This window comes from Rana temporaria, chromosome 4 (assembly GCF_905171775.1).
Source record: "Rana temporaria chromosome 4, aRanTem1.1, whole genome shotgun sequence".
Lineage (NCBI taxonomy): Eukaryota > Metazoa > Chordata > Amphibia > Anura > Ranidae > Rana > Rana temporaria.
Genome location: NC_053492.1, coordinates 204077834 through 204095137, shown reverse-complemented (window position 1 = coordinate 204095137; position 17304 = coordinate 204077834). Strand labels below are relative to the sequence as shown.

The following is a 17304-nucleotide window of genomic DNA, read 5'->3' as shown; positions in this document are numbered from 1 at the left end:
GAGATGTAGAATTACACAGGGGGGATGGAGTGGCCTGAGGGATGGGGGGTTAGGTAACAAATAATTTTGTGAAATTTGGGGGGGGGGGGGGGGGGGGAGAAAGGATTTGTGCTAAAAGGGGAGGGTTTGGGGTGATTGAATAAAACTTGTCCTGGGAGGGGGATAAGGAGGATTTGTGCTAGGCAGTGTGAGCATACAGATTAGTGTTTTCTTTTTTGTACCCATATTTTCTGCTTTCAACACATCAACTTCAGGGACAACCTGTTCACTTGCTGTCTAATCTGTTTTACTTTGAGATGCCATTGTAAGGGGATAAGTGCCATTGTAAGGGGATAAGTAAAGTGAATAACATTGATTATCAGTGGTGATAACGTTGTGGCTGATTGGTGTATTTGTATAGCACACACAGATAAGGGGTTCCGTGCACGTCACTCTCTCTCTCTGTAAATAAGGACAGGTAAAAGGAAGAGTCTCCTGCATTGTACACAGAGATAACAGGCGCCCTATATGTCACAGTCCCAGCGTCAAGGTTACAGATGGACCCGAGCTACAGCCTTATGGGTGTGGCCATTCGTGGGTGTGTCAGGCCATATCCAATAGGATACGACGGGCGGTAGAGCCCGAGCTGGGATTGTAGGCTTCCCCCTCCCAGCGGCATTCTTATTGGACGTTTCTCCGGCTGAATAATCAGGTTGGGATAGTGCGGCCGGTGATGTATGGGCGGCTCATCGTGTGGGAATGGCCCGGGACAGCACGGAGTCTCGCTTCCTGGAGGTGCTGCACCGCTTTGGAGGACCGCAACGCGTCCAGCTAGTCGGAGAACTGTGGGACCGGGCGGAGAGCCGGGCTCTGCTGGAAGGGTTTCTCAGGGACATATTCCCGGCTGAGCTTCCTCCTGGGGCGGACATACTGAGGAGTAAGGCGGCTCAGCAAGGCAGTGAGAAGGGACACCTGTGTGAGGGAAGCCCGGGGCGCGGCGGTGAGAAGGCACCCCTGTGTGAGGGGAGCCCGGAACACGGCGAGAATGGAGCGGGACCCCGGTGTGAGGGGAGCCCGGGGCGCGGCGGTGATGAGAAGGCACCCCGGTGTGAGGGGAGCCCGGAACACGGCGAGAATGGAGCTGGACCCCGGTGTGAGGGGAGCCCGGAACACGGCGGGAATGGAGCTGGACCCCGGTGTGAGGGGAACCCGGAGCGCGGCGGTGAGAAGGACCCTCAACGCGGAGCCCAGCCTGCGGTCCCCACACGCCCCGCCCCTCAGCCTAAACCAGAGCGGACTTTACGCTTCGGATTGGTGTTCTTCCTGTGCCGGGCGGAGACTTTGAGACTGAGAGGAGCGAGCCGTCAACTGCGGGAGATACTGCGGGACGTCCGGGAACGAATGCCGGCAGGTGGCGCTGTTATCGGAGTGATCATGAAGACGAAGAGCGAGGTCAATGGGCAGGAGATAGGGGTGCTGTGTGAGGATGGGGGCTCTGAGGTCTCCTCTCTCCTGGCCATCCTGCAGGCCGTGTTCCCTGAGAAGAGTCGGGGGAAGCTGTGCTCAGAGGTCCGGGCATGTGTCCTCCTCCCCGGACAGGAGGAGTCCAGGAGAGAGATCCAGAGGCTGGCCTGCGAGGCGCTCACAGCGGCAGGTGATAATTGGTCCTTTGGATCACATGGGCTGTCACTGAGCATGGTCACGTGCTACAGTTGTATGAACTACACCACATAGTTGCCAACATTGTAAAAAAAATTAACAGGGCCCCTGTTTCGTCACATATGGCTACCCATCACATTTGGCTACCTGCTGGAGTGCGCATGCGCGACGCCGCCATATGCGTTCCAACACTTATATAAATGCTAAATTCTCATCGAAAATCAATTACTAAAATGTTGACAAACTCCTTTTAGCTATATTCTTCATCACATTCGGCTACCCATCACATTTGTAAAAGTGTTGGAACGCATATGGCGGCGTCGTGCATGCGCGCTCCAGCGGGTAACCATATGTGACAAAACGCCCCTTTTTAGTCGATAGGTGGAGTATTTGTTATAATTAGGGGGGGCACTGCATTAATTTTAAGGCATGGTGTAGTGAGGAAAGGAAAATGTGGTGGCGAAGCATGGGCGTGGCTCAAACGAAATATTGGGCATGGGTCAAAGGGGGTTTGAGTATGAGATGAATGCGGGATGGAGGGAGAGAAGAAAAGATGGATGGAGGGACAGCAGGCCCAGATCCTACACCACAATGGAAATCTGTGTATTCCATAAAGTTTAACAATCCGCAGGTAAAGATGCTCCAAACACCTGGTGTTAGCGTTTCAATCATCCTGGCACCATGGTTAGTATGGTGTCAGGATGATTGAAGCGCATTATTTCTATTATGTTGTAATATAAAATAAATCGTTCAACTCGCCATCATGCTGAATCAGTGGGAGCCCTGAGCATGTCACTTGCAACGTTCCCAGCGGAGTCCCTCTTTACACCAGTGTCCCCAGAAGACCAGCTTGTGAAGGCGGAAAGGAAGAACCAAGAAGCGGAGCCTGGGTTCTGCCCTTTGTCTCTTCCCCAAGATATCTGGTCTTCTGTAAAATGGCGGCCCGCCGAGACGATTCAGTGCCGGTTACTCTGTCAAAGTGCCCCCTATCAAAAAATGCCTGGCCGGAACTGTGCATGCGCAGAATGGAGCCGCAGAACAGCAGAGTTTAGAATCAGCTGTAGACGGCGCTTGCGCACAATAGCAGATATTGTGCCACACGCTCCCGATGCTTGTTCATGTCTGTAAGGGGTGGATATATTCATGATGGGCGGATGTGTACGTGATGGGGGCATATTTATTAATGATGGTCAGTGCTGCAAAAATGTGTTTTGCGTAGGAAGAATAGCAGAGAGATATTTGTTTTAGATTTGTTTGTGCTTCTTGAAAAAATTGTCTCCCATCTTTGCAGCACTGCCCATTTTGTACGCAGGCACTGTCTACAGCTGATTGTAAACTCAGCTGTTATGCGGCTCCGTTCTGCGCAGTTCTGGCATTTTTCGATAGGGGCCACTTCTCGACAGAACATAGGCCGTGGACCTCTAGTGGGCAAAAATAAATTGTGTAAAGACTGGGACAAAGGTGTTGCCCAACCAGTTGCCTGTGGAGACCTCTGATGTGGCTCGCGACCTGCTCTGGGATGGCAGGTTGGTGGGTTGGTAAGCCCAGAACGTGAGTTTCCCGACCTGCCATCTCAGAGCATCAATGTTGTGAATGAAGTCTGGTCTTTGAGGAATCAAGCGGCTGCAGAACAGAGCTGCATAAGCCAATGCTTTCTGTATAGCGTTATCACAGGTGGACTGATACCAAATGCACTCTGCCTGGGACAGCAACAGCCAGTAATACCTAAAGGGAAGACTGTTATTAAAGGTAAGTTTATTACTAAAATCACAGTGTATATACGGTATGGGCATAGCTGTTCTGCAGTGGTTAGTTACTGGGCTGCTTTCAAACTGATACGCAGGTGCAGAGCAGTGTGCCTGCAGGCTACATGCACTGAGCCATAGACTTCTGTTATTACCTGAGGGTTTGGTACGCTTTCAGAAAGTGCACTACACCTGCAGGATATACTAGACATCTATGGCAAAGTGCAGCTAACCCGCAGGAAAGCCACGGGTGCACTGCATCCGTGGTCTGGGTAAACCGAGGCAGCCTCATCTGGGACAACAGCAGATCCCTGGAGTGGCTTTATCGGTTATTTTGGGACGATTTTGCACCATCCCTGGTCGGGCTTTAATCAACTGCCTGCATTGCTCGCCATCTGATCTTTGGAGTGGCCCTATCGGCTATCTGGGACGACATTGCCCCATCCAACATCCCTGGGGAGCTAAAGGCCGTGGCTGGGTTATAGCCAACCACTCGCATTGCTTGCCTTCTGGTAAGCTGCTTATTACGGTGGAGGGTTCGCACTGAATGCATACATGTCACCTGGTCATTTGGAGAAGTGTCATTTCAGTTTACCAACTTCTAAGGAGTTACCTTGCTGTTTAACCACTTCCATACCAGGCACTTACGCAGCTTCCCGCCCAAGGCAATTTTCAGCACTGTCGCTCTTTGAATGGCAATTGCGCGGTCATGCTACACTGTACCCAAACAAAATTGGCGTCCTTTTTCCCCCACAAATAGAGCTTTCTTTTGGTGGTATTTGATCACCTCTGCGATTTTTTTTTTTTTTTTTTTTTTTTTTTTTTTTTTTTTTGCGCAACAACTAAAAAAAGGCTGAAAATTTGGAAAAAAAATTACGTTTTTATTTTTTTCTGTAAATTTTTTTGTAAATAAGTTTTCTCTTTCAATTACGGGCACTGATATGGCGGCACTAATGGGCACCGATGAGATGGCACTGATGGACATCGATGAGGTAGTACTGATGGGCACAGATGAGGTGGCACTGATTGGCGGCGCTGGTATGCGACACTGATGGGCACACATTGGCGGCACTGATGGGCACACATTGGCGGCACTGATGGGCACACATTGGCGGCACTGATGGGCACTCATGGGCGGCACTGGGCACTCATGGGCGGCACATATGGGCACTCATGGGCGGCACTTATGGGTGGCACTGATGGATACTTATGGGTGGCACAGATGGGCACTGATAGGTGGGCACTGGGCATGGATGGGCACTGTGGGGTGGCACTGATGGACACTGTGGGGTGGCACTGATGGACACTGGGGTGGCACTGATGGACACTGTGGGGCAGCACTGATTTTGCCAGGTTGCCAGTCAGTGCCCATTTGTGGGCACTGATTGGCATCTTTTTTTAATGCTTTTTTTTTTTTTTTTTTTGCAGGCTTTTTTTTTTTGCCCACCCTGGTGGTCCAGGGTGGGCATCCCTGGTGGTCCAGTGTGGCGATCCGAGGGGGGGCTGCGCTGATAAACAATCAGCGCGAACCCCCCCCTGTCAGGAGAGCCGCAGATCGGCTCTCCTCTACTCGCGTCTGTCAGACGCGAGTGAGGAAGAGCCATCAACGGCTCTTCCTGTTTACATCGTGATCAGCCGTCATTGGACACGGCTGATCACGTGGTAAAGAGTCTCCGCCGGAGGCTCTTTACCGAGATCGGAGATGCAGGGTGTCAGACTGACACCCCGCATCACCGATCGCCGCGATGCGCGCCCGCACGGGCGCGCGCGGCATGAAATCCTGCAGGACGTTGTGGAACGTCCTGTCAGGATTTCATAACCACTTCCCGGACGTAAATCGGCTATAGGCCGGGCGGGAAGTGGTTAAAGAACTTTATTTTACCCATCACTTAGTGTCATTATATGGTTTATGTGGACTCCCTGGTTTATTCCAGCTTTATATAATATCACACTCGCTGCTGATTGTTTTTTTTTTTTTTCAATGTTCTAATGTTTTAAATTTTGGCGCTGCTTTTTTGTTTTCCATTGCCTATTGTGTGTGCGAACGTTGGCTGCTGCCTTTGGTTCACCTGTGTAGCAGCGCGTTTTTTTTTCTTAACCACTTCATCCCCAGAAGGTTTTACCCCCTTCCTGACCAGAGCACTTTTTGCGATACGGCACTGCGTCGCTTTAACTGACAACTGCGCGGTGATGCGACGTTGCACCCAAACCAAATTGACTTCCTTTTTTTTTCTCAAATTGAGCTTTCGTTTGGTGGTATTTGCGACATTGCGGTGGACACATCAGACACTATTTTGGGACAATTGTCATTTATACAGCGATCAGTGCTATAAAAATGCACTGATTACTGTGTAAATGACACTGGCAGGGAAGGGGTTAAACTAACAGGCGATAAAGGGGTTAAGTGTGTTCTAGGGAGTGATTCTAACTGTGGGTGTGATGGTCTCACAACATGACAGGGAGCAGTAGATCTGTCATGTTGCTAGGCAGAACAGGGAAATGCCTTGTTTACATGGGCATCTCCCCGTTCTGCCTCTCTGTGACATGATTGTGGGACACTGGCAGACACTTATGGTCGGCAAGTGGTTAAAGTAGAATTCCAGCTTCCACTTAACCAGCCTTAAAACGGTCCCCTCCCCCCTCCTGACACCTATGCTAACTGACCTGTGTTATAAAGATGGGGAGAGGAGGGGGCTCTGACAACAGATGGGCAAAAGGAGCCTATGGGTAATGTCGTTGTCTCCAGGATTTAGCAGCTATTATTGGAGGGATCTCTCCTCTCCACTGCAGGCTGACACAGGGGAGATCATGTGACCAGAGTGACATTAAAATGGGTAAGTATACAGATCTTTCTTATAGGGTACCAGTTCAAGGGAGTTATATAGAAGCTGGAATTCCACTTTTAATGACACTTTTGTTTGGCTAAATATGTAGGCAGCAGTTAGTGTTTTCATTCTAAAATCGCCACATTCATCCACTCAAGGGAAATGTATTCATATCATCCGCCCTGCCTGTAAACTTGTAACTTGGCATATTGACGTCAGTAGATCATTATGTTGGCTGCACCCTGCAATCGTAATTAGCTTATTAATATCCAGAACTGGCCATGTACAGTAAGATTTCTCTTTCGGCCCTGCAGGAGAGAAATCTATCCCCCCCTTTTTTTTATTCTTTTTGTTTTTTCCCCCATCCACATTAAACATCATGGATGGAGGAATCTGCAGTGTCTGCTCCTGCAGATGTCAGAACCTCAAATAATGCATCTGATTGGAGTGAAAATGAATGGACTGTCAGCTGTTGCTCCTGATTCATACAATCATTTCCCTTTGAAAGATTCCTATGACTCATCTGCTTCCTGCATTGTAGGAGGAGGAGGTGGTGATAACAATGTGAACAGTAGCATGTGATTGGTTATTTCAGAGATCACATACTGCAGAGCCTCAAGGATAAGCTTGTGGCACTGCATCTGAGAACCAAGCTTGGTTTACAGCCATCGATAGTCACAACAGGTGCCTGGGGACTGTTTATAACTAGTGGTGGGTAAATACTAGTCCCCCCCCCCCCTTTATAAATGTACTATGGTGGAAAGGCATTTACTTTTTTTCATTGTGGTCTGTGCCCCTTTTATGTAGGTTTTCTTTCCCTCACCTATATCCTTGTTACAGCTGGGCGACTGCATGTAACGACTGTCAGGATACAATATCACTGGAGAGGGGGGGGGTGAGAGGTGATTCCTCCATTCACCTTTTGTGACTGAAGACATTTTATATATCGGTGTATATATAATAACGTATACATTTTTTAGGTATGGACAGTTTTTTTTAAACAACCATTTTTTTTTTTTTTGCCATCTGTGTCCCCATTCGGTAATATTACCCAAACTTCCTGTCCTGGTGATGGGTGGTTCTCTAAAAAGGAAGTGAGGTGTATATAGAATACACACAAAAAAAGTCTTCCACTTTAAAGTGGATGTAACCCCCCACCCCCCCCTAAAAAAAAAAAATTGCTGTCACAATGTACAATATAAGATTTCCTATCATCTGTGCCCAGTCTTGCCACAAACAGTTAATCCAGCTCTGAGCAATCCTCTTTTATTGTTCAGTGAGATAAAATGGACTAAGGCTAGGTTCACACTGCTGTGAATTTAAAATCGCTGTAAAATCGCGATTTTTCCCGCAATTTCGTGGATGCGTTTTTTGCCGCGATTTTTGGGGAATGCCAGTCTATAGAGCTGAATTTGCATCGCACACAAATCAAACTTGCACAGGACCATTTTTTCCCGAAGCTTATATTCGCATTGATGTGAACGGCACTAATGGAAAACAATGTTATTTTAATGACTTGTGAATTTGAGCAATCACAACGGCTCGAATTCGCAGAAGTGTGAACCGGGCCTAACAGAGAAAAACCTTAGTCCGTTCCGCCCCCTGGCTTTGAGTGACAGGTTATTTACATATCTCATGCACTAGCTTGGAGACAGGCATTATTTTTTAATTCCCACCCCCACTCCTGTCATGTGGTTACTTTTCTGGATGTTGGTGATCATAGCAGAATTTAGTGTAAGGAATACACAGGACAAAATGCATGTTGACAAGGAGTGTAGAGGAGGGCGGGGCAGTCTACTGACATCACGACTCCACCCACCGAGCTCCTGACAACAGATCCACCCACAGAATCTGCAGTTTTTAATTTTTTTATAACAGACAGAGGGGAGACATTTCACAGGTAAGGATACATGCAGGAGGCATCTATATCCTTATAGATCAGCACTATGGCAGTAGTTTAGAAAGGATGTGAGGTGGGTTTTCATCCACTTTAAAGTGTCTGTCAGAAATGTATGGAGTCTTCAATTGCTGTCGTGTCCTGTTAGTTTCCCAGCTGTAATTCTGATACTTTTTTTTTTTTTTTTTCTTCAATCGTTAAAGTGGATATAAACCCTCACATATACCCAGTGAAGAGAATAGCCTCAGATGAATCACGGAGATGAAACAAATCTCCCTACACACGTTTTACATGTACTGTATATCTGCCTTCAGCTTGCTATTTTCTTTAGAACGTGAACACGTGTTTGAAATTTATTCTTCCTGTTCCACCACTGGGTGTGGATTCTTGGCATACACTCTGACAACTGATTCAAAAGGCTGATGAAAAGGCACACCCCACCCTCACTTCACATTGGCGAAGGAATGAATGTGCTTGCTGTAAATAGACCAGTTCTCTGCTAATCTATTTATAGCACCCATCGAAACAAAAATTTCAGGCTGATTTTATCTCGGTTGTTGGAGAACTTTTCATGCTGATAACAGAAGAACGGAACAGCAAAAAGGCACGGAACATAGTGCTTTGAAGAGCGATGAGAAAACACTACAGATATGTGCCCAGCTTAAATTTCATGAATTAGGTTTACATTCACATTAATGAGTCTTTGAAAAAACATTCCCCCTCTGGGTGATCAATGTACATTGCAAGGACTTTAACAAACTTTGTTGGCGATTCTTGCCTATTTGTATTCTAAAAAAATAGCTGTTTGTCTGTGTCCAAGTGGAAAGTGAATCTGTATGGGAGTGGTTTTATAAATATCAATCCGCTGCTGAACCTGCAGGGCTTTAATGTGGAAAATTGCTGGGTCTGCATCCCTTCAGATGTGATTTCTCTTTTGGGTGCATCTCACTAAAAATGACATTTTTGTTGCAGGGGATGCCAAAAATTTGACTTGACCCCTTTCACACTGAGGCAGTTTTCAGGAGTTTTAGCCTCTATAAAGCGCCTGAAAACAGCCTCCCATTCTCTTCAGTGTGTGCTTTCACACTGGGGCAGTGCGCTTGCAGGACTTTAAGAAAAGTCCTGCAAGCGGCATCTTTGGGGCGGCTTGGGAGCGCTGTATTTATCACTCCCGAAATACCCCTGCCCATTGCACTGAATGGGCAGCGCTTCCAAAGCACCTAAAAGGCATCGCTTTATCGCTAGCGGCACTGCAGTGTGAGACCTTTTGGTGCAGACTTCTGGGAAAATCAGTGAGACAACCAAACAAGCAGGGAATGAGATTTTCAGGAATTTTACAGAAAATTGCAGAGCTGCAGATTGAGAAGGAAAGATATTTTTTAATAACCTTCAATTACAATATGACTTGAGTCGCAATTGTGTACACTATATTTTTGTATTTGCGATCTTTTTTTCCAAGTGGAGTTACCCTAGAAAGATGAGGATTTCTGATGCTTGTGCTTGTTCTCAACTCAAAAGTATTGAAGTCAATCTCGGCCAGGCAATTGCCAATTTGAAGTGAACCAACAATGGCAGCCCACATACTTCTCTCATGACAAACTTTAACTAAGCTAATTATGTATTCTGAATTCACAAGATTTTGACCTGTGGCATGTTAATATTTGACAGGACATGATCTCCAAGTAACATTTATAATTCCCCCTCTTCTTTTTTTTTTTTTTTTTATTAGATGAGCTGAGAAAAGTAAAGCCCAAAATGAAGTCCCAATGTTTCTCATGGAGGAGAAGGAGATGGAAGGACTGTGTAGAGAAGGGTAAATATTCTGATTCTTTAGAAATGTTTTTATTGCAGGTATTTGTATTGCACCATCAATTAATGTAGCACTTTACATATATTGTACATTCATAACAGTCCCTGCCCTTGGTGCCGGTTCACACAGGGGCAACACGACGTCCAGCACCACTTTTGCAATACGACTTCAGCGTGACTTGGAGCGACTTACAACGCGACTTGAAGTTGCCTCCAGGACAGGCGACTTTGCCAGTGGCCAATCAAACAATAATCCGCTCTGTGGGAGGGAGGGGTTTGCTTGAGAAAACTATTTTCTCTTCCTGTAAAGTTGCTTCAGTTAAGACAGTGATCCGACTTTGGAGGCAACTTGCATTGAAATCAATGGGTACAAGTTGCCTAGAAGTACAAGAACCCTTTCTGAAGTTGGAGCGACTTCAGTAGTGTACATTAAGATGGCTCTTATTCACTTCAATGGAATTTCTCATGTCGCATGACACAAGTCGGGTCCCAAGTCGCTGTAGTGTGAACCGGCAATCAAGGAGCTTACAATCTAATTCTGTTTTTTTTTTTTTTTTTTTTTTTTTTTTATTCGGCTTGGTGGCTTGATTACAGTGTAGAACAATTATCTGGGAAATCTTTAGCATAAAAAAAATGTTTCCGACTTGTGATGCCCTAAGCCCAAGTGATTATACTTTTTAAAGCATGAAGTAAACAAATCTACTTAAGCTGTATCAGAAGAGGATGGATGTAAGAAGGTATACATGGTCTGACTGCACCAAACAAAAAAGTTAAATTTATCACCTTCACGCCCGGCCTATAGTGGATTGATGGCTGGGCGGTGGCTTTACCATTCTGACTGGACGTCATATGACATCCTTCGATCAGTGGTGCGTTGTATCTCTAGGACACCACATCTCCGATTACGGTAAAGAGCCTATGACGTAGGCTCTTTACCATGTCATCAGCTGTGTCCAATCACAGCTGATCAGTGTAAATAGGAAATGCAGGTTATCAAAATTCCTCTCCTCACGCTGACAGTGCGAGAGGAGAGCCCATGAGTGGCTTTTCTCTGTGGGGACATCTTCACTCCTAAGCAGTAAAGCAGAGTGAACAAATATCTGCGCTAACAATACAAATAAAAAGCAGCCAGCACAGTTCGTAGATCAATCAAACACAAAAAATAAAAGTCCAAAGTGCAGCGCTTGAAATTAATGATAAATACGTAATAGTCCAAATGATAATGGGTTCCAATGAAAAGTGAAGAATAGAAAACTTACACCAAGCTTCAGGGTGCACAAAGACCAAAGCACACAAACACCCAGTGCAATCAATCTGCTTACCAGCTAGATATGTGAAACAAGCATGTAATCATACGATGCAGAGGTTCAGTGGTGGATGGCAACACTTCTAAACTTTATATGCAGGATTGGGTTGATCCAAAAACACCAGTATTAGAAGATCATCAGAACTTGCATAAAACGAATGGATTGTAGTGCAGTCATCAACAGGGCATTAAACCAATATGAAGAGGAAAGCAAACAATAGTGAAGCCGTAAGGTAAAAACAGCGTGCTTGCATCAGCCAGTCTGACATGTTTCATCCTAAATGGATATCATCAGAGGCGTGGCCAATGATGCAAGCACGCCCACTTATATACAGGATGTTGCAGGCCATACAGCCCTGTAATAGGGCAGCATACCAAATGTTCAGCTGTTTCAAATAGAAAAAAAAACGTCAGCCGCGCATGCACAGTACGGCTGCGCCATCTGAAACCGGAACAACGAAAATAAATATATGCACACGCATAACTGCTAAACCGGAATAAATAAGAAATATATGCGCACGCAAATGCGCCACCGTTATTACGGCCGGGCATGCGCACTACAATAGCTCCAGTCTGATGACGTACAGCCGCGCATGCGCACTATGGGGACGCATTAAAAATGAGAATGGCAAACATAAACAAAGCCTAATATCGCCTCTGGGTGGGCGGAATGACCTCGTCCTCACCTGGAAGAGACTAGAGGGTACGGCCTAACGTCAGGAGCGCCTCCACAGCCAATGTTAAAAAACAATGGGCAAAATGAGCCACCTCTAGCCGGAAATGGCATCACTGAGGCGCATCACAGCGGCAATGCGTTCCACACTTAGAAAAAATAAATAACATAACATAAAGAAAAACAATATAATGCAAATTATATAATAAATTCACAGAGCCAACGAAGGACCCAATTTACATTTATATGTCCTAAGAAAGATACATAACTTGTGAGAAATATATACCTATAAATGCACAGTAAAAAATAGAGCACAAATCAGTGCCCTCATTCTTGGTGCAGCCCAACCAGTGATGCCTTTCAGTGCCCATCAGTCCAGTCGCTGTCGGCTGGGACACAGCCACTGTTTCTACTTTGACATCCGTGGAGGTGTGTGCCCTGAACTTGGACAGCGTGCATTAGGGGTGACAATGAGAGGGACTTGGATAGTTACAGAGTTGGATTAGAGAATCTGACTGGAAATTTTGTGACAAGTGGGAACAAAAGAAGCAATGGATTGAGGGGAAAGTGGAGCTAAATCTGAAAAACAAAAGTTTCTAAAATACAGACAAAGACAGAGGAGATGTTGATGTGAAACAGGATAAAGAATGTTAAATTGGGCAAAACAAGAATCCTCTGTGTAAATGTTTGGCTAATGGGGAGTGAAATCTGACCCACCAGTGATGCCTAGAGCAATAAAAGCCATAGCGTGTGATGCCACTACTTTATGCAATTTAGCCCCTTTGTTGGCCCTCCATATTACATAGGAGCTGGAGCTTTGTGGGCATGTGACTGCATAGAAAAATTACATTGCAGTTTATGCTAAAATGTGGGGAGATCATTTAAAGATAGATGTTTTCTGGTTGCAGGAAAGAAAATCGCTTGATTCCCACATCAATGCAGTCAGTGTTGATGGCGGAATCCCACCCATGGAGCTATTGTGTTTGATCAATCGACTTGGGTACAACCATCCTGTCAGATTTTTCATGCAATCAGCCTGCACATACATGATTCGACTCTTGGCTGGGACCAGCCAAAAAGATTTGAATGGTCTACAGCTGGCTTTGGTTTTTAACCACTTCCTGCCCGGCCTGTAGGTAAATGACAGCTGGGTCGCACTTTCGTCATTCCAGGTGGATGTCATACAGTGTCATCCCGGGCCACGCTGCGGGCACAATCGGTCACCGGCTGTTTCCGCTGGACACTGCTGTTGACAGATCACCATACCGGCCTGCTGCTGGTACCTTGTGATCACTGTGACTAATCACAGCAGATCACATGACAGTTGTAAACAATGGATGGCTTTTTTTTATGCCATCCATTGTGTTGTAGCGGTGATTAGTCACAGTGATCACTTGGTAAAAACTGCCAATCACAGCCCATCTGTACCATGTGATTAGCTGTGGCCAATCACAAAATGACAACACTGTATTGCTCTGGTCACAATGTGTTTAAAAACAAAAATTGTAAAAAACAATAATAAAAATGTCCCTGATCACTGCCACACTAGGTATATGATGATGCTGTACTGCACTGCTGACAGTATGTCGAAAAAATTGTGAAACTTTTTATTTTTTAAATGTATTAATTTTACAAAAAAATCACCACTTCAAAAAACTCACCATGCCTCTTACTAAATACCTTACACTGGGGTCAGTTGGGGGATATTTGTACTGCCCTGGCCTTTTTGTGCCTCAAGAAATGAGATGCTGTCAGTACATCAGGATTGATCAGTTTTCAGATATATACCATATCAGGTCCATAAATATTGGGACATCAACACAATTTTTTAGGCTCTATATACCACCACAATGGATTTGAAATGAAACAAACACGATGTGCTTTAACTACAGACTTGCAGCTTTAATTTGAGGGTATTTACATCAGGTGAACGGTGTAGGAATTACAACAGTTTGTATGTGTGTCTCCCACTTTTTAAGGGACCAAAAGTAATGGGACAATAGGCTGCTTAGCTGTTCAATGGCCAGGTGTGTGTTATTCCCTCATTATCCCATTTACAAGGAGCAGATGAAAGGTCCAGAGTTCATTTCAAGTGTGCTATTTTCATTTGGAATGTGTTGCTGTCAACTCTCAAATGAGATCCAAAGAGCTGTCACTATCGGTAAAGCAAGCCATCATTAGGCTGAAAAAAAAGCAACAAACAACCCATCAGAGATGGCAAAAACATTAGGTATGGCCAAATCAACTGTTTGGAACATCCTAGAAAGAAAGAACGCACCGGTGAGCTCACAACACCGAAAGACTATGGAAAACAACTGTGGTGGATGACCGAAGAATTCTTTCCCTGGTGAAGAAAACATCCTTCACAACAGTTGGTCAGATCAAAAAACACTCTCCAGGAGGTAGGTGTATGTGTGTCAAAGTCAACAATCAAGAGAAGACTTCACCAGAGTAAATACAGAGGGTTCACCACAAGATGTAAACCATTGGTGAGCCTCAAAAGCAGGAAGGCCAGATTAGAGTTTGCCAAACAACATCTAAAAAAGCCTACACAGTTCTGGAACAACATCCTATGGCCAGATGAGACCAAGATCAACTTGTACCAGAATGATGGGAAGAGAAGAGTATGGAGAAGGAAGGGAACTGCTCATGATCCAAAGCATACCACCTCATAAGTGAAGCATGGTGGAGGTAGTGTCATGGCGTGGGCATGTATGGCTGCCAATGGAACTGGTTCTCTTGTATTTATTGATGATGTGACTGCTGACAAAAGCAGCAGGATGAATTCTGAAGTGTTTCGGGCAATATTATCTGCTCATAGCCAAATGCTTCAGAACTCATTGGAGGGCGCTTCACATTGCAGATGGACAATGACCCGAAGCATACTGCGAAAGCAACCAAAGAGTTTAGGGGAAAGAAGTGGAATGTTATGCAATGGCAAGGTCAATCACCTGACCTGAATTCGATTGAGCATGCATTTTACTTGCTGAAGACAAAACTGAAGGGAAAATGCCCCAAGAACAAGCAGGAACTGAAGACAGTTGCAGTAGAGGCCTGGCAGAGTATCACCAGGGATGAAACCCAGCATCTGGTAATGTCTATGTGTTTCAGACGTCAGGCTGTAATTGACTGCAAAGGATTTGCAACCAAGTATTAAAAGTGAAAGTTTGATTTATGATTGTTAATCTGTCCCATTACTTTTGGTCCCTTTTTAAAAAGTGGAAGGCACATATACAAACTGTTGTAATTCCACCGTTCACCTGATTTGGATGTAAATATCCCACCGCACGACTATATACGCCGACAGAATGGCACGGCTGGGCACATGGACGTATATGTACGTCCTCTTTAAGAGCCCAGTCGTGTGTCCCAATCGCCGTGGGTGTCCCGCGATCGGGTCACAGGAGCTGAAGAACGGGGAGAGGTGAGTGTAAACAAACCTTCCCCGTTCTTCTCTGTGGCAGTGATCGTCTGTTCCCTAATAATATAGGGAACGACGATCACTGATGTCACATGTCCAGCCCCGCCCCCCTAAAGTAAGAAGCACACATGAGGTCACACCCTTTTTTTTTTTTTACCAAAAATAGGTAGAAGAATACGTATCGGCCTAAACTAAGGGGAAAAAATGTTTTTTTTTTATATCTTCTTTTTTTTTTTTTTTTTGAGGATATTTATTATAACAAAGTGAAAAATATTGATTTTTTTTTTTCAAAATTGACGCTCTATTTTTGTTTATAGCTCAAAAAATAAAAACAGCAGAGGTGATCAAACACCACCAAAAGAAAGCTCTATTTGTGAGGGAAAAAAAGGACGACCGCACAATTGTCAGTTAAAGCGACGCATTGCTGAATCGCAAAAAGGGGCAAGGTCCTTAACCTGCATAACGGTCCGGGTTTTAACTGGTTAAAGCTGAAAGTCTGCAGTTAAAGCACATCTTGTCTGTTTCATTTCAAATCCATTGTGGTGGTGTATAGAGCCAAAAAGATTAGAATTTTGTTGATGTCCCAATATTTATGGACCTGACTGTAGCTATGAGAGAGAGATTATATATAATTATAATCTCTCTTATTTAACAATTATGCAGCTATAGCTCATTGTTAGTTTACATACTTTATTGAAAATAATGCTTTACATTTTTTTTTTTTTTTTTTTAATTGCAGAGTTTGTTCAAGAAGGAACCGCTTTGACAGTGTTGCAGTATCCCAATGGAGATTGTACTGAGACAACTGATGCCTAGTATCACCAGTGATGTCTCTCTGCCTGGAAATAACTTCTAAAGAATCTGGACAGCAACCTAAGACATTCCCAAACTAGGGCCTTGTGTATGAGCACGTTATTACTAAATGTTATTTCCTTTGCAGTTGTCAATTACTGCCAACACACTGGAAAGTGAGAGTGAATTTGCCATCTGCTGGGTAATAACTTTTTTTGTACTGAGGACTGTGAAAGGAGTATTATGTGCATGTCACTGCTCTGTCTGTTGTATCAGGATGGCCTCTATAGTTTATGTACGTAGTAAAAGAACATAAAAAAAAACCTATCTAAGACGCTGATCATCTTGTGAAGCTGCTGAACTATGGTTACATATGTAATGTTACTTTTGTATACATTTATGATTTATAAAGAAACATATCAATGGCAAATTAAGTTTAAAAAAAAAAAAATCTCCTAAGACTCTGAGGATCTTATGAAAACTGATGAATTATTGTTGTGTATATTTGATTAGTTTTGTACATTAAGACCCCTTTCACACTGGGTCGCTTTGCAGGTGCTATAACGCTAAAAATAGTGCCTGCAAAGTGCCCTGAAAGAGCCGCTGCTGTCTCTTCAGTGTGAAAGCAGGACGGTAAAAAAAAGTCCTGCTAGCAGAATCTTTGGAGCAGTGTGTATACTGCTCCTGCTCCTGCCCATTGAAATTAATAGGCACCGCGGCTAAACCGCTGCTGCACCAGTGCTTTGTGGTGGTTTTAATCCTCTCTCGGCCGCTAGCAGAGGTTAAAAGCACCCTGCTAGCGGCCGGATACCCCCACAAATACGATGGTAAAGTGCCGCTAAAAATAGCGGCACTTTACCACCAACACCCCAGTGTGAAAGGGGCCTTACTCCTGTGTAAACCTTTTTGATTTATGAAGGAAAAAAATATCTACCCTGGCTTCATGTTGGTCTTCCTGCTGGGAGTCGGCAGTTATTACCTATGTTGAGGTATGCAGGTGCCCTTTCTATCTGTGATACTATGGTTGGGTTATACTACAGGGTTGAAGGCCCATGTCACACGAACCATCTTCTTCTGAGAAGTCTCCAGCAACAGGATCACTAGCCTGTGCTGGGAAATTGCTTGTATGTATTGCTCCCTCTGTGCAGCAAATCACCAGCAAGAGCAGCACTCCGCATAACCAGCCAGCAAGGGAATG

The 17304-nt window shown here is 44.9% G+C and overlaps 1 protein-coding gene across 2 annotated transcripts; it reads left to right on the top strand.

The window, feature by feature from the left end:
- Positions 1-653: 653 nt before the first annotated feature.
- C4H2orf72 (chromosome 4 C2orf72 homolog) lies at positions 654-16557 on the top strand. Of its 2 annotated transcripts, none has more exons than XM_040349715.1 (4): positions 654-1047; positions 1093-1633; positions 9835-9918; positions 16054-16557. In XM_040349715.1, exons 1-4 carry the CDS (start codon positions 739-741, stop codon positions 16128-16130), a joined length of 1011 nt encoding a protein of 336 aa, XP_040205649.1. In that variant the 5' UTR covers positions 654-738; the 3' UTR covers positions 16131-16557. The 2 variants fall into 2 exon arrangements, with proteins under 2 accessions (XP_040205649.1, XP_040205650.1); XM_040349716.1 differs by having other exon boundaries at positions 655-1002; positions 1138-1633.
- Positions 16558-17304: the final 747 nt, after the last annotated feature.